The sequence below is a fragment of the Stigmatopora nigra genome, chromosome 6 (assembly GCF_051989575.1).
Source record: "Stigmatopora nigra isolate UIUO_SnigA chromosome 6, RoL_Snig_1.1, whole genome shotgun sequence".
Classification (NCBI taxonomy): Eukaryota; Metazoa; Chordata; class Actinopteri; order Syngnathiformes; family Syngnathidae; genus Stigmatopora; species Stigmatopora nigra.
Genome location: NC_135513.1, coordinates 8,941,847 through 8,964,599, shown reverse-complemented (window position 1 = coordinate 8,964,599; position 22,753 = coordinate 8,941,847). Strand labels below are relative to the sequence as shown.

At 36.8% G+C, this 22,753-nt stretch overlaps 2 protein-coding genes across 3 annotated transcripts; one reads left to right on the top strand and one right to left on the bottom strand.

Moving 5' to 3' along the window:
* The first annotated feature begins 637 nt into the window (after positions 1-637).
* Positions 638-12,887, top strand: cabp2a (calcium binding protein 2a). Of its 2 annotated transcripts, none has more exons than XM_077718419.1 (7): positions 638-805; positions 1,039-1,221; positions 9,079-9,109; positions 9,494-9,628; positions 10,628-10,737; positions 11,019-11,166; positions 12,062-12,887. In XM_077718419.1, the coding sequence occupies exons 1-7, from the start codon at positions 746-748 to the stop codon at positions 12,085-12,087; spliced, it is 693 nt and encodes a 230-aa protein (XP_077574545.1). In that variant the 5' UTR covers positions 638-745; the 3' UTR covers positions 12,088-12,887. The 2 variants fall into 2 exon arrangements, with proteins under 2 accessions (XP_077574545.1, XP_077574544.1); XM_077718418.1 differs by lacking the exons at positions 638-805; positions 1,039-1,221 and adding exons at positions 5,915-6,696; positions 7,203-7,445.
* LOC144197789 (uncharacterized) lies at positions 12,829-22,556 on the bottom strand. Its single transcript, XM_077718426.1, has 14 exons — positions 22,390-22,556; positions 22,178-22,313; positions 21,562-21,660; positions 20,664-21,458; positions 20,314-20,465; positions 20,086-20,195; positions 19,841-19,970; positions 17,124-17,171; positions 16,899-17,019; positions 16,421-16,519; positions 15,529-16,323; positions 14,470-14,606; positions 13,369-13,478; positions 12,829-13,267 (listed from the first exon to the last, which is right to left on the bottom strand). Exons 2-14 carry the CDS (start codon positions 22,245-22,247, stop codon positions 13,132-13,134), a joined length of 2,802 nt encoding a protein of 933 aa, XP_077574552.1. The 5' UTR covers positions 22,248-22,313; positions 22,390-22,556; the 3' UTR covers positions 12,829-13,131.
* Positions 22,557-22,753: the final 197 nt, after the last annotated feature.

Genomic DNA, 22,753 nt, shown 5'->3' with positions numbered 1-22,753 from the left:
GAAGAACCAGATGGTCATCCATGCGTGTATGTGAGCATGATTTGTTTTGATGAATATGATTGCAGAGCAGCGTTCTACAATTTAAAATTGAACCATTGCTTTTACTCATACATGGGTTTCAGGGTACTAGAAAAAGAATAGGTACATAAATACCAATAATGCGTGTAAAAAATATTGTTCCATTTGACAATTTATTTGCTTCTTTAGTGTTTTTCATTAAAAATGTTCAGAATGGTCAACAACATGAGCATGTACTGAATTCAAAGATCCATCCTTGCAATCCTATCTGATTCCAGGTGGGACACACTCTCCAGTCAATCAGAGGTCAACAATTCACACCGTCAGTGAATGAGTGAGTGCTTTAGAGAAAATTAGATTTGTTTGCGAATTAAAACAATGTCTGAAACTTCACCTTTTATAGTATTTTGAAGTGAATATTTTCAAAACAGTTTTCCAAATATATAGATGGGTGTTTTTATAATACATTGTCATTATCGAAAAGGTAATAATGGTATGCTTTGTGGGGAAACGCTGCTAAATAAAACAATAATTATAGTAGAAGGGATATGAAAATATGATACATAGAGCAGGAGGGATGAAAGGACAGCAGGGATGAGAGGAGGAGCAACAGTCACAGAAAGTGATGTGGCTCAGATTATCAACCAGCATCAGATGCTCTACAAACAGATAAAGAGAACGAAAGGAAATAGCAGGCGTTACTGTGTATGCAAATTTGGCGGCAAAGATGACTGACGTGAAGAGTATGTCATCCATAGAGGTACCAGAAGAAAAGTTAGTGAAGAAGGTCAGTTGATACACTGTTCCCATCATGCCTTACACTTGGTGGTGCACCCTGAACCCTAGTATTTCTCCTCCTGTCATCTCGGTCTGAACTTCTTCTTCCTCATTTGAGGCCTAACTCGCTTCAATGTGCTCTATATTTGAAATTTAAAACGACCTTTTTTATTTTTTTACAAATGTTTTCTGTTGTTCAAACATGTAAATTTGTACTTTCTATTTTCTCTCATCATTCTACAGGGTTCCATTAAAAAGAAGATTGAGTCCCTGAGGCGATGGAGTTCAGCTAGCATAAAGAAGCCTCCAAAGCCAAAGGCCAAATCTTTAAGCCTGTCCTCCCCTATGGGAGACCGTGATGAACTTTGGCTGCAAGAGGGAGACAGGAAGAAGCTGCGACCCATTGTCGACTCTGTTTTCGGACAGGTAAGATCCCAAAATGGACAAAAGTTTGTTGTCAATCATATCACTTTTTGTGCAACATAACTTCCAAAGAGATACCCAAAAAATGGAGTCAAAAAAATAGTTTATCACATTAATAATAGTAGTAATCACATCACCACATTGAGTTTAAAATGTATTATTTTAATATCCTTTCAGTTGTTGAGCAGCATATAAGATTTTGGCATTTTCCTTCATCCATAAAACAAATATAGGCACCTGACAGTGTAGTTGTTCACTCGCCTGACTTCGGTGTGGGTTTATGAGTGTGAATGGTTGTTTGTCCGTCTGTCTGTCTGTCCACCTTTGACTAGTGACCAATCTAAGGTGTAGTTTTCCTATTGCCAAAACTTTTTGGAGGATGCGTGGCATGAAAAATGAAGGAATGAATAAATACAGGAAAGTTTTGCTAAGTCAGATTTTGGAACTCTCAAGGAGAACAAATCTGAAATGTCTGTACTAATTTTATCGTATAATAATTAAATGATGGACTGGCACAATGTTCATCCCCTTCTGGGCTGCTTATTCGCATCTGGACTGCTGACTTTAGGGACAAGGAGGGCTATAATTGGTGCAGGTTGGCAGAAAATGATTCAATCATTTTTATCCATTGTGAAAAAGTAATGTTAAAATTTATATTATAATTTTTTTAATTATAATTCCTACATGTCGGGGTAAGCGGAGTGCATTTATTTAATTTCCTTTTTTATTTTGGTGGGTTCATGTCTGCAGCAGCTCACCCTGGCAGGCTTGTTTCCTAATCATCTAAGTGTTTACCCCTGTGTGTGGATCTATGATGACCTTCTTTGCATTCTGTTTCCGGACTTTCCTGTCCATGTTTTAGAAACAGGTGATTTTATGTTGCTTCCTTGAGCTGACCTGTGGTTTTCTCCGGGTCAATAAACCTTAATCCTAAAAATGACTCTTGCTCAAACTCTTACATTTGAGTACTGCTATGAGTTCACCTCCCCGTTGCTGCAATTCTATAATTTAGCCAATTTAATAGCTGAATATTCTCCACTGTAAACATAGGTTCTACCTCGACTTTTGGTCTCATTATTGCAGACCACAGCCAACCTTGGCTCAGAAATTATTTAGCCACCTCCTACTTGAGATCCAAGTTGGTGTTTGTCATTGCCTTATTCTTATTTATTTATTATTATTATTGACTTCCTGAATGAGCTATCTTTTGTTGTTGCTGCTGCTGCTTATTAGGTGACAACATTCTGACTGAAACTATTTAAAAGTGACATCAAGTGGAGGAAGAGGAAATACATACCCCTATCCAGTCATGTCTCACAAAATCTTCCATGAATCGAAAGATTACCGAGCAAAATAGCCAACTGCATGAAAAGTGTAAGACAATATTATTTCCAATGAGTTAGTCAATTATGATTGGATCACTTTTTATTTATTGATTTTTTTTTTTTTGTTATATTTGACTCCCACTATCTCTAGAAGCTCCAGTTGAAGTTATTTCCTTATCACAGAGTCGGTGCTCATGTTCATTTTGTGCTTGTGTGTGTGTTGTTTGGACCAATTCTTTATTTCTTTTACCAAGAAAACAAAGACTCCAGAGACTGAAAGTGGGTGCTTAATAGAAAATAACCCTTTTGTGGGCCGAACAAGGGCCAGAGAACAACATGGTTTGTTGTGGTGGTTGATCATGACAAACAGCTAGCAAATCATTTTAGATCATTTCTTTGTGAGGACAGTGAAAAGAAAAAAAGTCCTGGTTTGTGATTATATTGCAATATCCACTTCTTCTCCTGTTAAAATAAGTAATGTATGCTCTGAACAAATGGGGCAGATGCTGATGATGGTGGGGGCTATAGGATGAGGGCCAGACGTGAATGGAAGTCATAGAAGGAAAGGCAGAAGAGATTGGTTGGGATTTGGCAGGGATTATATTAGAATCACAATGAGTGAGAAGACAAGACAACCAGATGCACAGCATTCAATCATCTTCCATACCACAATTTAGAATGTTCAACTTACCTACCATGCATTTTTCTAGAATGTTAGAGGAAACTGGAGTACCTGGAGAAAATCCACACAAAACTGGAGAAAACATTGAAACTCCACACAAGAAAGTCTGTACCTTCAATTTCAAACCCAAGAGGCAGGTGCAGAAGAACAAGCGGTTTCCGCTCTATGAAGTTCACAATAAATTAAAATAAGACAGTAGATGTAATTAAATGAGAACTTTATTCTAACATTATGAATGGCTTTATCCGTCTTATGAAAGTAGGTTGGCAGCTGGGCTTTCCCCAAAGTAGCATTTATTACAGCAACAGTTGTGTCCTCTTACATGGGATGGATTTCAGGAACACACAGTTCTAGCCTGCTAACGTATACTATATGTTTTATCCTATTAATATAATCCAGTGAATGTCCTGGAAACCTGACCACAATTTTCGGTCATATGCAACTAAAAAGGCAAATATGGAAAGGATTTCATCTGCCTTTCTTGAGTGAGTGATTGTGGGGAACCTAGTGCAGCGACAAGTCAATTCAGTTTGCGCGATGATGTCAGATTCGACCAGTCAGCTGAGTCATGCCATAGTCGCGTGAAGTGGAATTACACATCAACTACAGAAGATGTCCCTTAATGTGAAAGGAATTCATATACACCTGTGGTCACAGGCTTGGACAGACTTTTCACCATTCAGTTTAATAACAATAAGAAAATATTCAACAGGGAAGAATAGAATGGAAGAGAAACACAATGATAAACGATTAAATAACTCTATTTTTATCTCTCTCCTCTTGATGCCCAAACGATCATTCTGTTTCACTCTCTGACTTCATCTTCCCAACATCCCACAATGGCTGTTTCTTAGATAAAAACATGATCCTAAGCAACCTGAACATCTTCAATTCACCTACCAGTTGCACGGCTGCCCATTTTCTTTTCAGCCTACATTATCCCTAACCTAACCACGCTCACATAAACATCATTTAATCTATTCCTGGATCCACTATCCGACTTATTTTCAGGCCCCGTAAGTACTGTTGGTAGTAGTTTCATGATATGTTCGTGTTTGTCTACAGATCACAGTATACCAACCCCTGCCAACTTTTTTTTGACCTGTCCAATGCCAGGTTTTAGCAGTTTAAAATCAACATACTTGGACTTTTTCCATATTGTGGTTTACTTTTCCAGCACTGGGTTTTTTTGTTAGGCTAAGTTCCGTGCTTACGCTGTCAAGGAAATACTCATAAATTGTCAACAAATGGATTATTTGAATTTCGTCAACAGCATTCCTATTAGATAACGCCAGAGTTATTGTTTTAAGTAATTGTTTCCCTCTATGATAGAGAAGTTAGTCTGTCGAAATCCTGTGTATCTCGACAGAGTCAAGAGCTCTATCTGTATTGTTTTGTGATTGTGTGTGAAAATGTACAATGTGGGGAAATGGTCAGTCCTGGGAGGAGGTTCACTAATCTGGTGGCTGTCCAGCTGGATCAGTAAATTGAGGCACATACTATTATATAACTGACATTTTCTATCTCATCAGTCTTCTTGTAAAAAAGAATTCATGTTCCCATTGTGTTTTGGATTTATGTTTGTAAATTAAATACTGTGTGTCATTGAAGAAATGTAGTATCTCAGCATCTTGCTGATTTGTCCCACATCTCAAGTTTTTATGACCTCTACTGTTAACCATTCTGTATTGCAGTCTTAGAGCTTGCATCCATTTCCTAGCAGGAAAGGGTATAACTATGCTGCTCTCTGTTGGTGACGTTTTGATAATGCAACTGGTCCAAAATGATATTTCCATTATGGATTTTTGTTGGGCTCGGTATTCTCCAGCTCCAGCATGCAGGCCAATAAGTTATATTTCATGACACTAGATGTGCTCCCAACATGGTGGACACAGAACACAAAAAAACAGTGGATGATTATTTCTTTAAAAAAATAATAATAATAAATCACCAACTGCCCCATTTCACATCTCAGTTTTGACTTGAGTTTTAGTTTTCTCTTTATAGCATTTTTTAAGGAATGTGGTATTAGAAAGTCATTCATTTTCTGAATTGCTTGTCCTCACAAGGGTTGTGTGGGGTGCTGGAGCCTATCCCATACTGACGGGGCGTGGGAACCCCTGAATTTGAGGTCAACCAATCACAAGGCACAAGGAGACGGACAACCATTCACATTCACATTCATACCTAGGGGCAATTTAGAGTGTTCAACCAGCCTTCAATGCATGTTTTTGAAATGTTGAGGAAACCAGAGTACCCGGAGAAAACCCACACAAGCTCAGACAGAACATGGAATATCCACAAAGTGAGGACTGACCTGGGATCGGACTCTCGACCTGAGAACTGTGCAGACCGACGTGCGAACCACTTGTCCACACCAATCCCAGGTCGGTCTTCCACAATGGACCTTCCTGTGTGGAGTTTGCACGTGCTTTCTGGACCTGTGTCAGTTTTTTTCGAGTACTCCAGTTTCCTCCCACATCCCCAAAATCTGTAGGGTAAGATGAACACTCAAAATTGCCACTAGGCATTGGTGTGAGCACAAAAAATCCCAATGAACAGCTAACAACAACTATCTCATGCATTTATCTTGTTTTAGACAACTAACAAAATTTAGTAGTTTAGATTTTTAATGCAAAATTGCAAAAATAAATGTCCCAATCTTCCAATTGCTTGTCTTCTGCTTTGGAGAGGAACTCATTTCAAGCCTTTACGCTGATGTCCAACATAAACCTTTCCTCTAATCTGAAATGCCAGGGATTAAACAGACCGCCAACTCCCCATCCGTAATTCTGCCCATCCACCTCCCCCTTGCATCCTCTCTCATGCGCACATAGTTGTGCCAGGCTAGTCATTTTGAGACCACGAACATGATGTTTGAGGGGCATAGAGAGGAAATAGGTGGGATGGATTAGATTAAGTTGGTCCAAATTCAAGGGATCACTCGCAGTAGGCTGGGGAGACCAGATTTATAGACAAAATTTGTTTCTGTGAGCATCAGAGAGAGGGGGAAGAGAGAGAAAGAGAGATAGGGACAGCTAAACAGAGAAGACCTTATGCTATTAGAGAAATTAGTTGTTTCAGACTGGATATGATCGAGCTCTCCAACTGTTCATAATATTGCCTTTCTTGTCTTAAACTGTTTATTATTATTTTTTGGGGGGTTTTGTGTTTTTTTTCTTCTGTCCTCTAACTTATTGGACCTTAATATTGACCAACCATGCTGTTATCTTGGGTCTGTCTGGACTAGTAAAAAAACTTGGATTTTATCTTTTTTCTTTTAATGTATTCAATGGATATTTGCTATTATAAGCACAGAATGTAGCATGCTTTTTGAGTTTCAATGTGACCACTGAGAAGAGCATAAGTGGGAGAAAGGAGCAGTTTTTGAGTGGATAACAAAGGGAAAAGGAGAAAGTGGTGATGGGAAATATCAACAAGGCATCTAGAAAAAATAGTGCAACGAATAAGGTAATGTATGTGGTAACTATTTCTTGCTGGATAATATTTGCATGTCTATACTATTACCTCGATTTTGTCAATACAGTGGTACCTCTACTTATGAATGTCTCTACAAAAAAAATATTCACGTTACAGAAAGCCCTTAATGGGTTTTTTTTTCTCTAGATATGAAAGAAATTCCAAGTTGTCTAACAAAAGTAAAGTAGCATCCTATATTGTTTTTTATTTTTACACTATTGGGGTTGAAATTGCGTCTAAACTTACAAAAAAAGTTACGAGACAACAAACTAATTCATTTCATAAGTAGAGGTGCCAACTATATTTCATTTTCTTATTTTACTTTGGACAATACAAGTGAAATTGGAATGTTGAGCTACAATAAATTGTTTTTAATAACTTAAATGCATACAGTATGTTCATAACAGTAAAATAAAATTAAAAAAAAGCAGAACCGAAACGGTTCCACTGCTGCTATTGATGAAATTGATTATTACAATTGGATCGCCTCCTCCAAGGGGATGTCGCCTGTAGAGCAAAGTGGGTCCCCAGTGGCTACAGCTATGCTTGGGGGCCAAGGAGCCATGCTCGGAGGCCAAGCAAATGCCGGCGAGATGGATACAGAAGAAGATGAAGAAAGCGGGAGCGACAGGGAGTTCGATGAGCCGCTCTGCGCTCTTGTTAAAAACTGCAACATGTTGCACAACATAGTGGGGCCTGCGTGTGTCTTCCTCAAGCAGGGATTTGCACAGAGCCAGCTCGTATGTATGACTTCTGCATTCACATTGAAAAAAAATGAAACATTTGTTACTCATGAAACAAGAAGATGATCTTTTAGTCCAGATTTATGTAATGCAATCATAAAATAGAGCAATAGATACCAGCACTAATTGAAAAAAGGCATTAACAATGTACTTCAGTTACAGATTATGGTTGATATATTGTATTATATTGCATGGGACATGAAGTAACCTTGAATGTAGAGTAGGCCTTTTTATGACCCAGCTTCAATTCAGTTAATGTATAATGTACTCTACTTGTTTGGCAATATTTTACTATATCTGTAATTGCACACTGTCTTACAGTTAGTTGAGGAAAAGGTTCAAAATGGCAGTGAAGGGCAAATTTTAGACTGCATAAAATAACGGAAAGTAGCAAAAGGATACAACAAAACCAGTCCCCCCTCCATCATGTGCATATTTACTATAAACAGTAATAGTCATTTGTACAATTTAAATTCCCCTAAATTCATTCTTTACAGTACTTATAGTGCGGGAAATGTGGTAATTTCAAATGTATCACTTTACTACATTTCATGATGTACTAATTTCCATTAATCAAACTGCATAGGACAAAATTGGTTTTCAGTGGGAAAATTACAACACGATACAATTCGTGATTTGTAATCAAATGTATCTGTCTGTAATCCCTTAGTGCTGTCCCCTTCACCAAACTCTAATCCAATCCTGTATTATTCCTGTTGATGACGCGGCAGCCTCACAAAACATATCAAATGTTTTGTGAGGCTGCCGCGTCATCAAGATATATACTTCTCACCACACCAAAACAATTACAATATTCTTATCTATTGTATTTTAAAGATAATGATGTCTGTTAGAAATAATTATACTATTTATAATGGTATTATTATTATTATAGTTTTATTTATTTATATATATATATATATATATATATATATATATATATATATATATATATATATATATATATATATATATATATATATATATATATATATATATATATATATATATATATATATATATATATATATATATATATATATATATATATATATATATATATATATATATATATATATATATCCACATGTGTGGATGTTGCATGTTCTCCCTGGGCTTGTGTGGGTTTTCTCTGGGTAGAACAGTTTCCTCCCACATCCCAAAAACATCCATGGTAGGTTCGTTGATCATATTTCTCCTAGGTCTGAGTGCAAGCCCGATTGCTTGTCTGTCTTCTTGTGCCCAGCACTCGGCTGGCCACCGATTCAGTGTGTGTGCCCTGCCTGGTGTGCAGAGTTAGCTCCAGCACCCCCGTGACCTTTGTGAGGATAAGCAGTTCAGAATATGATGGAATAATTGTAGCTTTAGTTGACTTCAATATACAGATAGAAAGAATAATTGTTTGCTATGAAACTCGATAAATACAGTTTTATTTTTTAACAAACCACCAGACATTTTTGTGACATACACACATGCACATAAGATTGCCATGCTTTTGTTTAACTACGGTTGTCGTTAGTTTGTTGTGTCTTGCATCGTCCAGCGATGTACGTGATTTATATGTATTTCTTGCTAACTAGTTTTCTTATCTTTTCACATGCATCGTTTGACCTCAATCTACATCCTGTAGGATCGAGACTTGCGGCCTGAAGAAATGGAAGGTAGTATTGCTATTATAAAAAAGAAAAAAAAATGTTTGATCCGCTTAATTAATAGAAAATAGGAGATTTTCTGACTTTGACCTCCTCTTGACATAGCTAGCCCATTTGTTTGCACTTTGTATATCTCAGTTAGTGCTTTACAAATGATGATTTCAATGTAAGGATTTGACCTAAGTGATAGAGTTACAGTAACGGTTCTTTTAACAAAAATATATGATGACGTAAATTATCTAGATTCTTTAGTAAAGCTTTTCCAACATAATTGTTGTCAAGATGTAAACACTATGCTTTTCAATCATGTCAACACTCAATATATATTTCTATATATATATTTATTTTAGCTCAAGGATTTAAAATTACAATTGTATGTTATTTTCTTGACAGAGCTACGTGAAGCTTTCAGAGAATTTGACAAAGACAAGGACGGCTTTATCAGTTGTAAGGACCTTGGCGAATGCATGCGAACTATGGGTTATATGCCAACAGAAATGGAACTAATAGAGCTCAGCCAGCAGATCTGTAAGTCCAGAAAAACACACATTTGGGGAAAAAGGGAATCCTGAATTTACATATGATCCAACAGTTTTTCATCTCCAATCGGAATTAAAGGACATAAATCTGTCATCTCTGGGATTATATTAAGGAGTTCACAATTGAGTAAATAATGTTTTTGTTCTAAACCAGTATTTCTCAACCATTTTTTTGCTGCGGCACACTTTTTGCATTGCAAAATTCGAAAGGGACATGGCCAGTTGAAAATCTTTAATTTATAACGGTGACACCTATATTTACAATAAGAAATGATTGTCATCAAAGGTTTATCAACAGGAATCACAAAAGAAACACAAAAATGATTTCAATATCATTTTTTACACCAATCTTGCGTCACCAAAGGTTGAAGTCCACTAACCCCAAAAACCTGATGTAAAAAACTAATAATGTACTGATTTTATTCTCGTAAATTCTTGACTTTTTTTCCTCCAAGATTACTTCAATCTTTTAATTTCATGTGAAAATCACTTTTGTGTTTAAACTGACGTCGTGTCACCAAAAATGATTGCTCGTGAAACCAAACAACTTCCAGTTCACATTACATTAAAAATAACCGACAAAATGACATTAATCTTAATATTGAGATTGGAATTTTGTAATTCAATTTTAATCTCATAATTCTATTACAAATTTAACTTGGAATTTTACAATGTATGACCTTTTGGCAGGTAATTTCCCACAGCACACCTGTCTATCACTCATATCAAACCAATTGGTACAATGGTTGGGGAACACTGTTCTTAACAACTTCAATAAAACAATTTAAAAAGTCATCAAATGTCATTCATTTGAAAATAATACAGACCATACAGATGGGTCATAATTTCACATAATTTGAATGGGCCTTTAATGAAACCCTTTTTCACCAACCCATGCAAAAGGTTCCCAGTTTTTGATTACTTTAATTCATTGTTATACATAAATTTTTGGTCTAACAGCATGTTGTTTTCTCTTCCTTTGGCTCAGGTGGCGGCAGAGTAGACTTTGAAGACTTTGTGGAGTTGATGGGTCCAAAAATGCTGGCTGAGACTGCAGACATGATTGGTGTTAAAGAGCTGAGGGATGCCTTTAAAGAAGTAAGCATTACCGATACACTATTGCCTTCACAACCCAGTCATTATAATGAGATTCATGCTGAAGCTTTAACTGTCATTGTAATTTTATCATGACAATAAAGGCCTTTTTTTACCTTGGTCTACAATGTCTTGCTACTGCAACCAAAGAAATTCCCGAATACGGGATAAAATAAAATTCTAATCTAATCGAATTCAATTCAATTCAATTATTTGTCAGTTTAAATTATCAAATTATCAATGTGTCTTTTGCACTTTGTCTTTTTTTCATTTCACGTTCCTAGTTTGACTCTGATGGCGATGGTCAGATCAGCCTGAGTGAGCTGAGAGAAGCCATGAAGAAGCTAATGGGAGAGCAGCTTAACCACCGTGAGATTGATGAAATTCTGCGTGATGTGGACCTCAATGGGGATGGAGAAGTGGATTTTGAGGGTTAGTAGGTGACACAGTACTCTTATGCTGCAAAACTGGCAACTGAGCAAAAAAACTAATGAAATACTGAATACAATATTTTTAAAACCAACAACGGGCCGGCCCAGTGATGAGGGTTTATCGTGCCGGCTCACAGTTCCGGGGTCAAGAGTTTGATCCCAGGGTGGTCCTCACTGTGGGAAGTTTGTATGTTCTCCCTTGGCTCGTGTTGATTTTTTCTGGCTACTCCGGTTTCCTCCCACATGGCAAAAACATGCAGCGTAGGCTGTAGACCTCTAAATTGCTCCCAGGTAGCGTGTATGGTTGTCCATTAATGCACATCAATTCAGGGTACCCCCCCCCCCCCCCCCCCTTGGGGCTGTGATGATCATGAATGAATGAAAAGTAACAACATAATAATGATGTACGTACCTGATGTGCCCACCAGGGGGAGAGCTGTTGAAACAAATATAATCTGTACCGGTGTATAGTACTAGAATACATTCATTCATTGATTTTCTGAACCGCTTTATCCTCAAAGGGTCGTTGGGGGTGCTGGAGCCTATCTCAGCTGACTTCGGGCCAGAGGCGGGGGACATCTAAATCGGTGGCCAGCCAATCGCATGGCACGAGGAGACAAACTACCATTCACGCTCACACTCATACCTAGGGGCATTTTAGAGTGTCCAATCAGCCTACCATGCATGTTTTTGGAATCTGGGAAGAAATCAGGAGTACCCAGAGAAAACCCACGCAGGCCCAGATAGAACAAGCCAACTCCACATGTAGACGGATCTGAATTTGAACCCAGGACCCGAGAGCTGTGAGGCCGACGTTCTAAACACTCAATTTGCCGAGCCGTAAATATGTAAGACTGCAATTCAATTAGGTGTAACAATATTTTTTATTTCCTCAGAGTTTGTGCGAATGATGTCTCGCTGACCGACACAGCTTTGCTGCAGTGGATGAGGACTATGCACTGTTAATATACTTTTAATTGTATTCCTTATTGTATACATTAATGTTCCTCTTAATCCTTTTATTCTAAATCAGACGTCAGAGAACCTTCTGCATGTGTTACTGTTCTGTAACTCTGTGATGTAACTGTTGATCTAGGAGAGAACTAACAACACTCAAACTACTGTAAAATAATGAGTCTAATATTCAAAAGTCAAATATGCAAAAGGGAATAAGACAACGTTTGTAAAAAAAAAATCCAACACTGTAAAAATATCTCATATATTATATATATTTCATACAACATTATTTTCATAAAACATGCTTGTTTCAAACATCTTTTCCATTACCTTTTTTTCTAAATTTATTTAATTTTTCAAAATTGGCCAAACCAACTCTTACGGACAAATCAATTTGTTTTTTTCTGCTCAACTTCTCCTTGAGTTGTTCCTTCCTGCACTCTCATTTCCTCTCTGAGTCAAATGTGAGTCCCTTGTCTGCAAAGGCACACTCTTACTGACAGCATTTGTAAAATATCTTATAGATTGTGCAAGTGTGTATGTTGTAACTAGCCCATGGGTTGTGTAACCTCAACATTCAGTTGAAAAAATCTATATGTATACTGTTGAGTAAAAGGAAGGCATCCATGGAATTGAATTGAGTAACTCATTCATACAATGGTCAGATGCACCTGAAGAACAAAACAACTGTGTACGACTAATAGAATTGAGTATGCATTTGTAATATTTATTTTCATGCAGGATAAAACTGGCTGAAACCACAAACATGGGCTTGTGTTTCAAAAACATTATTTAGAGCAGTGGTGTCAGACTCGGGTTGGTTCCAAAATAGACAGTGCGCCTTATAATACAGTGCGCCTTATATATGGAAAAAATGTCATTCATTGAGGGTGCGCCTTATAATGCGGTGCGCCTCATAGTTGTGAAAATACGATACATATATTCTTCACAGGTGCAACTGCTTAATGCAATCATTCAAAAATCACTTGAAAATACTTTAGTAACAAATTTACTTCTCACAAACCCAATATCTCTGTGCACTACATTTTTCATCATTCCATTCAGAAACTCCTGAAGAACGATACCAATACTCTCCGCAGTCCTGGTTGCCACTGTAACTGTTCGGCTGGCCATCAGCCCAAAACCTGCAATGGTGAGAAAAATAAATATAGACCACCAACACTATAAAGAATCCTTTTATCCCTTTGTGGTTGTTAAAGCAGAATGAGAATTTATAATTTCTTACTGCAGGGTCATTGGGGTTCCATCCACCCATTTCCACTGGCCTTCCACTCCCTCATCAGTCAAGCCAAGCCAAATCTCTCCGTTGCTTGAAGACAAATTATTGACAAATTTCTAGAAAAAGAAAGAAAGAACATGACTGTTCCAGTCATTGTTGATGGCAAGGGAAAGGGAGCTGGCACGATTAATTGACAACTAATTGATTAGTTATTGAATAATTTAGAAGCAATGTTGACTTAAAAAACTTTCCAGGTCCTGTTTTTTTAGATTCTTGATGGCATGTTTTAAATGTCTTTATCAATTTGGTTTTATTTCTCTTTAAAACATAGTGGAAAAACAGTAAAACTCTATCTCTCAGTTGTTATTTTGTATTAAAAAAGTAAAACTATTCACATTCTCTGTTTTATTAATTTGTTTATCTTGCTTCTCAATCATTTATTGATTGACATGTTTCAATTTAAAAAAACAAAGAGGACATTGTAATCATTTTAGTTTTATTTCATTTTTAATGTGAGTATTTCATTTAACAAAAAAGGGCAAACAGAAAATATTCTCCATATATTACAAAAGATTTAGTTTTTAATTTATTTTGTTTAAAAATATATATATTCTAGGGGGCCCAGCGGGTGAGTGGTGAGCGCGTCGGTCTCACAGCTCTGAGGTCCTGCGTTCAAATCTAGGTCGGTCCACCTTTGAGGAGTTTGCAAGTTCTCCCTGGGCCTGCGTGGGTTTCCTCTAGGTTTCCTCCCACATTCCAAAAACATGCATGGTAGGCTGATTTGACACTTTAAATTGCCCCTTGGTTTGAGAGTGTTCAATCAGCCTACCCTGCATTTTTTGGGGGGGACGTGGGAGGAAACCGCAGTATCCGGAGAAAACCCACACAAGCCTGGGGAGAACATGCAAACACCACACAATGAAGACCGACCCCTCGATCCTAGAACTGTGAGTCCGATGTGCTATCCACTCGGCTGCTATATAGTACATTTTCAGAAACTAGAAAACTAAAATGCCTCTATAAAACACCGATAACTGATATGAAAATCACAAGATTTATGTTTACCTCTGTGATAAAACGATTTTGTGTAGTAAAGCTTCAACTCACCATTTCCTCACGGCTGTTTATAATGACCAGGTGTGCTCCTTTGCCTTTACAGTAGTCTCTGCTCAGGTACCATGTCTTCTTGGATGAAGATTTGAAGTAGCAACTTGATTCAAACTTCTGCCAGCCACTTGGACAGACTAAAACGGAATGCATATCACTCACTGATGCCAAACCAATGAAGCCAATCAATCTATATAATGTTCTTACATTCTTTTTGTCAATCCCAGACCAGAAGTAAGTCATAGATTATGAAAATATATATAAATAATGTCATAATTTCCGCCTCGTGGTGCAGAGGTACCCACCAATGAAGCCAATCAATCCATATAATTTTCTTACTTTCTTTTTGTCAATCCCAGACCAGAAGTAAGTCATGGATTATGAAATAATATATAAAAACTGTCATAAATTGTCATAAAACCTATCTTTGGTGCGGGCTCGATTCCCACTGTAGATTCCCACTCTAACTCATTAATGTTGTTATATGCAGCTGTAGTATATTGACAATAAAAGCTTTTGATCTTTGATTTGGTGACGGTATGATCGGGACTGTGGATAGTCGTTTGTCTCTCTGTGTGCCCTACGACTGAATGGCGACCAATCTAGGGTGTAGTCTGCTTTTCGTCCGACGACAGCTGGGTTAGGCTCCAGCATCCCCTGCAACCCTTATGAGGATGGGTGCTATTAAAGATGAATGAATGAATGTCATAATTCTTGGTGGTTAGAGCGTCAGCCTCACATTTCTGAGATGGTAGGCTTGTTAAACACTTTAAATATGAATGTGAGCATGAATGGTTGTTTATCTTCTTGTGCCCTGCAATTGGCTGGCCAGCGATTCAGGGTGTCGCAGCCTGGTGCCCATAGATGGCGGGGATAGGGTTCAGCATCCCCCGCGACCCTTGTGAGGATAAGTGGTACTGTTATTGAATTAATGAATGTTATAATTAGCTCATGAAGAAAATAATTACTGAAATTGAAGAGTTTTCTCAGTGATGCAATAGTATTTCTGTCAATGTATCTTTTCAAACATTGAACTTGTTAAAGTGGATTTTTCTTTACCTTTCGCTGTTGCATTCAGTCTTGTGACAGTGTCCCGCAGCTGGCTAAGCTCAGAAGTCATGTTCCTTATTTCCACACTCTGTAGTTCTCTTTCTGCAGTCACGTGTTCCAAAGCGCTTTCCAGATTTTTTTTCTCTTCAATTACATTGTTGTAAGACACCAGTAATTTATCAGCGGCTTTGGCAAGTGTTGTGTACGTGGCCTGCAGATTTTCTTTCTCCAATGTCAGATTTTGGTGACTGTTTGCTATCTTGTCTCGCTCACTGGAAGAGGCGTGGTATCTCTCTTCCAGGTGCTCGACATCCTTGATTAAACTATTATAATCATTTTGTAGTTGCTCTTTTGCCCTTGTTGCATTATTGTATTTGTTCTGGAAATTGTCCCTCTCTTTGGTCAAAGAGTTATAGTTGACCTGTAAGTCATTTTTGCTCTTAAGTATTGAATCATAACTTGTTTGAAAAGAGTCCTTAGCAGTTGACAAGGCCTCGTTATCAGTCTGCAACTGTTCCTTACTAGCCTTGAGCTCATCAAGTTCTTTGCCCAGAGCATCATTACTGGCTTGTAATGTGCTTTCACTCTGTTTAAGTTCCGTTACCTGATCTGAGAGTAACCTGTTTTTGGTATTCATTTGAGCTCCTGATTTAGACATGAAGTTGTAACTTTGTTGTAAATGCTCATGAGTGACTTCAATATTCTTTTTGTCATTCTGTGCAGTCTTCAGGTTGGACTGTAGATTGTCTCTCTCCCCTCGAATAGCTACTAACTTGTTCTGATTGTCAATGTCCACTTTCCGGTCTGTCACAGAAGATAGAAATTCATTAGAAATATGCTAATTTACCAAATATGAAATATGATATTTGTGAAAATGATAAATACTTTGAGGTCAACTCACAGTGGACACATTGACCAATGAGACCAGCCACCAGGACTATGCACAGCAACCCAAGGAGAAGTGTAGTAATTCTAACAGGGCTGTTTCTCAGTGCATACACTAAATAAAACATTTGAAACTACAGGTTAACATATGCCAGAATTAATACACTGTACACTGATGAGCTAAAAAAAATTGCCATCACATGTTTGGTATATAATTATGATATTAAAAAGATGAAATAAAAGATACCCTTCATCACAAAAGAGAAAACAAAACAAGACCAAAACAGGAATATACTCTACATAAATTAAATAACCAGTATATGCAATTTAAAAAAAGACTACATTAGCATAATCTTTATGGGGGAAAAATAACATTAAAAACACGTTAGATATACATACTCATTTAAAAATGAAAATAATGACAATGAAATAATGGGCAAAAACCTTTGGCCATTTTATTTAATGAGCAAGTGCAGAAACTAGAATTCTCTTACCTGAATATTGAAACTTGCTGCCACCCAATAAAAGGTGCTTGAAGCCATGATTTCCATCATCTATGTCCATGGTCGTCTCTGTTGATGTTTGGTACTTAACTGTCATTCTTGCCTTGGCTCTCTATTTGTTATTGAAAGCAATAGTTGATCTAGGTGAAAATGTGGCTCTTTTTCTGCATAAATAAAAAAAGATTCACCTTTGATTTTGGAAATTAGAAGACTTACCGCTATTGTAGGAATTACATAAATTCTCAAGAGTTGATTCTCATAATACTCAGTTGGTTAAACAGTCCCTTAAATGTTTTCAATTTGAATCCTCCTCCCTCTTCTTCCACTGATCTATCTTGTGATTGTGACTGTGAGAAATAAAGTCTTTGAGGGGGAAAAAAATGGCCGGACAACAGCGGTATGGACACTATTTCACAATATGAAACAAGGAAGAAGTGATTTCAAATAAAGGTGCTGAATATGCTGTTTTCTAGTCTCTTACAAAAAAGGTTTAAGTCAGTTTAGTAAACCTGAAAAACCTCTTCTTCTCAGGATAGAATAACAAATATGCAGGTTTAATAAATACATTATCTAAACATTTTAAAGAAAATGTAATGCACTATTTTAACAAATAGACACATTTTTAAAAGGGGGTCGTTTTTAGACCAACCTGAGGTATAAAACATGGGGAAGCACATTAATAACATTCATTCATCCATTTTATGTACCACATATCCAAATAAGGGTCACAGTGGGTGCTGGTGCTTATCCCAGCCAAATATGGATACTAGGCAGGGGACACCCTCAATTCGTGGCCAGCCAATCACAAAGCACAGTCAGGCTATTGGCCAGACTGCTATCCAATCACAGGTCCAGTGCCTGATGGCTCAATTAGTACCAGGTGCGACTCATCAATCAGCAAGAAGTATTTAAAGCCAAGCACACCATGATCATGTTGCCACATTGTCTTAGTTAGTTTACTGTTAAGAACCCCCTCACACTATTTCTTTGTTTGCCTCACCCACAACCCTGATCTTGATCACACTTATTGTACCTTCATTCTAGGCCCCTCTACAGTCCCCTTGGGTACCGACCCCCACACTATGGATAATCACTCGCCTACAGTGCTGTTCTACTAGCTTCAGCTGCATGTTTTTGAGATGTGGGAGGAAACCGGAGTGCCCAGAAAAAAACCCACGCAAGGGCGCGGAGAACATGCAAATGCCACACAGTGAGTACTGACTGATATAATATTCATTATTATTTGACTCAGGAACTTGGCATGTAAGAAAATATTCTTTATTTAAAATCTTAGTAGAGGAACATATGCATGCACACTGCTACTCCCACACAGTGACATATAACGCATTCAATGCCTACTGTGGTAGGTAGAAAAAATGCAATGATATGAGTTCTGTTTCTTAGAAATATACAATGAAAACAAATATTATGTGGTATTTTACTGTATGCATATTATTCTTGTACTGGAGATATTTTAAAGATGTATTGCTTTTGAAAATAGGGGCATGTCCACAGCATTTTTCTTGAATAACTCTAAAAACACTAGATTGAGTAAATATGTATAACTTTAAGAACTAAATTTAAAAGAGAAGAAAAAAAGTGAACATTTATGTTGATACTGGGGGAAAATATTGACCATTTTAGTCATTGCACCCTAAGTTTACCCTCATGAAAATCCTGTCAAGCATTGGTCCCCAATCACCGGTCCGTGGACCAAAACTGATTTTCCAGCCACCCGTTGCCGGTCTATTAGTGTAATTAATGTTATTTTTTGAAATATCACCCTCCTATTTGATATGAGAAAAGTTGTTAAAGAAGAAAATATTACTAATATGCTTTGGATTTCTTTTTTTTTTTGTGGTGACATCCAATTGTTTTTGTATATGTTTAAATTTTAAACTAATAATTTGGCATGGTGTCAAAAACATGCCATCCGTTTAACAATGTGGTTTTCAATTTAACGTGATTCTCTTTCACCATCAAGCAAAATCTAATTTTGTATTTGCCATCAAAAATCTGTCCAAAAAATATTTTCAGTTTTCATATCTATTTCCAGAAATTTAGAGTAACATGAAGATTGAAATAACTGCACTTTTTGTGCATTTTTTTTTTTATTTTTTGCACAGAAGGGAATATCCCTTTCAAGAAAAGAGAGCAACATTACAATTAGTATTTAGAATTATCATGTTTTCCTTCTTAATGTTTTTTTGTATTAATTTGCACCAGCTATGATCCCGATACTACTTTACAAGTCATTTGAATTATGACACCCCTGTCTCACATTTTTGTGTACCAGTATTAGAAAAAAAATACATTTATCTGTTGTACATCACTAATAGGATGCACAGTAGATAGTTGTGAATGAAGACTGGGGATTCTCTGCAGTTTCTTTACTATTGTGAGTGGCAAAGTGTACCTCATTTTTTCATTTTAAATCAGAGCAGATGAAGCAAGATTCATAATTACAGAAACTTCTTTATTGTCATAAAAGATATTGAATTTGTTTTGTTTGAACAGTAGCTGTGGCCTAAACAAAACAAACAAAAATAATCCTCTTAAAGCGCAGCAAAAAGTACCAATGCTGAGAGGCTAAATTCAATTATTCATTATTTGCAGCACCCCAAAATGTCGTTCCTGTGATGATCTTTTGTCTTTCTGATATTTAGTACAAGATTGTAGTCTGTGCATTTGTGAATTAATTAACAGACATTGTCTTTATCATATTATTTTTTTGCTTGCATGCAGTATTTTGATTGAATATTACTGCGCTTAGTTAATAGATTTTCATTACGTTGCTGAGCTTTTCCATTAATCTGAAAGACCTTGGTTATTAAATAGTATTTTAAACCTTCATTTGAGGAAAAGGGTCACTTCTTTATTTTACTCAATCTTTCGAAAAACATTCTGCATATTCTACCAGTTAGTGATATTTACAGCTCGCATACCCAATGTTTCTTTGAGCTACATTTTGAATCGTTCCATTTGCCCCCTGAAGAGCGGTGCCAAAACTCAACGCAGTCTTGGTCTCCATCAAAGCTGTTGGGTTGGTCGTCGGCCCAAAAACTATCGTGCAGAAACAAAGTCAAGAAATCAAATGCATTCAAGTCTTAAACAAAAGAAGAAACGACACATTGTGGTTGCAATTAATGGAGAATAAATGTAGGTGTTATTTACGTACGATAAAGTCAACGGGGTCCCATCCACCCACTTCCAGTGACCCTCTACTCCGTCATCAGTCAATCCAATCCAGCCCTCGGTTGCACCTGAAAGTAAGCCGTTGACAAATTCCTGGAAAAAGAAGTAAATCAATCATTTAGAGAGCTGTTAAACAACAAGTCGTGACATTTTGTAACCACAAGAAATCTAGAATACGATGCTATAAGTAGAGTAGGGCAGATCAAGCTACCTTTTCGTCATTGCTGTTTATGATAACCAGGTCTGCTCCTTTTGATTGACAGTTGTTTCTGCTCAAGTACCATGTCTTCTTAGATGTAGAAGTAAGGTAACAGCTTGTCTCAAACTTTTTCCAGCCACTTGGACATACCTTGTTTGGAGTTGCTGCAAGATTAAATATTGTTAATAGTAAGGTATTTTTTCTCTTTATGTCTCTTATTTGAAAGTTGTTCTAAGATTATACTAGATTACGGCCTGGTATACAAAAAAATATATATATATGTTTTAGAAGTCTGGCCAAATGTTTGGAGTAATCAAATATAACTTGTTTCGCTGTAATACAATGAATTATTACAATATTACCTTTTAGTGTTGCATTCAGTGTTGAAACCTCAATCCGCAGTTTATTTATCTCCGCACCCATGTTGGTAATTTTGACTTTGTCCAGGTCTCTCTCTGCAGTCAGGTTTTTCAAGCGGATTTCAATGGCTTTTTTCTCTAGGATTGCACTATTGTAGGTAGCCATTAAGTTGTTGGTGCCATTGGCAAGTGTAGCATAAGTGTTTTGCAAATTGGCTGTTTCAACTGTTAGATTTTGATGACTGCTTGCAATGCTGTCCCTGTCACTTGAAGAGGATCTGTAATTTTCACGAAGGTGCTCAATCTTTTTGATCTGGTTGTTATAAGTCATTTGCAACTGCTCTTTTGAGCCTGTCACGTTATTGTATTTATTCTGCAAATTGTCCCTCTCATTGGTCACTGAGTGGTAGCTGATTTCTAAGACATTTCTGCTCTTGGTCATCAATTCAATCTGTGTTTTTAGTAAGTCTTTAGCAGTGGACAAGGCCTTGTTGGTAGTCTGTAGCTGTGCCTTACTGGCCTTAAGCTGCTCACGTTCTTTGCTCAAAGCAGCGTTACTAACTTGCAAGTTGCTTTGACTCTGCTTGAGCTTGTTTACTTCCTCTGTTAGGAGGTTACTGTTGCTTTGTATTTTATTAGTTGATTTAGACATGTAATTATAACTTGATTGTAAATGCTCATGGTTGACTTCAAGGTCTTTCTTCATATTCTGTACAGTCTTCAACTTTGACTGTAGGATTTCGTTCTCTTTTCGAGCAGCTTCAATTGTGTTCTCGTGGTGTTTGCCGACTTTCGAGTCTGCAAAAGAGAATAGAAAATGTATACATTTCGTTATAGTTTACTTAATTTGCTTTGTTTTCATTTTTGTGGTTTTCATAACCAAATCAAGACATAGACTCACTGTTAATGGCTTGACCGATAACAGCAGCAACTAGGATGGCACATAGCAGTGCAAGGAAAAGTGTAGCCACCCTAAAAGGGCTGTTTCTCAATGCCTGAACTGAATAAAACATGTAGACAATTTCAAGATCAACACATTAATGCACTTTGTCCTAAGACCACTATCATAAATAACATCATTAGATAAAATTCAAAAATGTTGATGCCTGAAACAGTGAAAAAAATGCGTTGAAAATGTCAAATGATTAAATCTTCTCAGCAAAGTCCATTTGTGTGGCTCTCAATCTAATGTTACATCAACAAAACAGAGCCGTTATTATACTGAATGTTTTCTGAGACATTGTATAGTCTATATACCTTTATATCATTTTAAAATGACAGCTTCTTCGATTCCTTTATACTTTTTTTCTGCTATGAATGTGTTTATTGTGTATAATTAATGCAGTACAAGACAAGTTTTTTTAATAATAAATTCAAGACAGATTTTCAACATCCGGAAAATAAATACTTTTAAAAAAGCATGAAAAAATACTTTAATTCGGAATTTAGTACATAATAGGGTGCAATAAGTAACATTTCAATATATTGTTAACAAACATATAAAATTGTGTTATTACCTGAATGATAAAGCTTGCTGGTATCCACTGAAAGACGTTTGGAGCCACCATTTCCATCCACTTTATCCATTATTGTGGCTACTTTGTTCTCGCTTTGTTAAATTCAAGTTGTTTCAGGTACAAACTGAGCTTTTTGCTGAATAAATGTTATATGAACAGTATTATATATATTATTTTGGGCACTTTCCTATATATGAAACATGAAAACTTACCCCCTCCTTCAGTAAATGTATAAATCCTCCAAAAATACTCTTTCAACGCTGGTAAGGAGATGAAGTTAGAGCCATACGTTAGATAGTTCCCTAGCGATATAATCAACAGGAATCTTAGTCTTCCTTCATCCACTAATATATCCTGTGAATGTGAGAAATAGCCAGTTTCGTGTGGAAGAAATATTTGCACAACAGTATCTCTGTTACTATTTCATAACACGAAACCACATCAGGAAGAAAACATTTAACAAGCCACAGAAATGCTGACTGCAGGTAAAAAAAAATCTGAGTCACATTATTTTAACCGGCATTTCTCACACAAAAGAAAGACTTTAGCGCAATGTAAAATGTATGAGTTTTATTC

Bases quoted from the DNA above. Each gene is read 5' to 3' on its own strand.
- LOC144197789 (XM_077718426.1), bottom strand. From the start codon at position 22,247: ATGGATAAAGTGGATGGAAATGGTGGCTCCAAACGTCTTTCAGTGGAT. The intron at 20,466-20,663 runs GTAATATTGTAA...TTAATCTTGCAG, and splicing joins ACTGAATGCAACACTAAAAG to CAACTCCAAACAAGGTATGT. The intron at 13,268-13,368 runs GTAAGAAATTAT...TCACCATTGCAG, and splicing joins GGAACCCCAATGACCCTGCA to GTTTTGGGCTGATGGCCAGC.
- cabp2a (XM_077718418.1), top strand. From the start codon at position 6,649: ATGGGAAATATCAACAAGGCATCTAGAAAAAATAGTGCAACGAATAAG. The intron at 9,629-10,627 runs GTAAGTCCAGAA...CCTTTGGCTCAG, and splicing joins AGAGCTCAGCCAGCAGATCT to GTGGCGGCAGAGTAGACTTT. The intron at 11,167-12,061 runs GTTAGTAGGTGA...TTATTTCCTCAG, and splicing joins TGGAGAAGTGGATTTTGAGG to AGTTTGTGCGAATGATGTCT.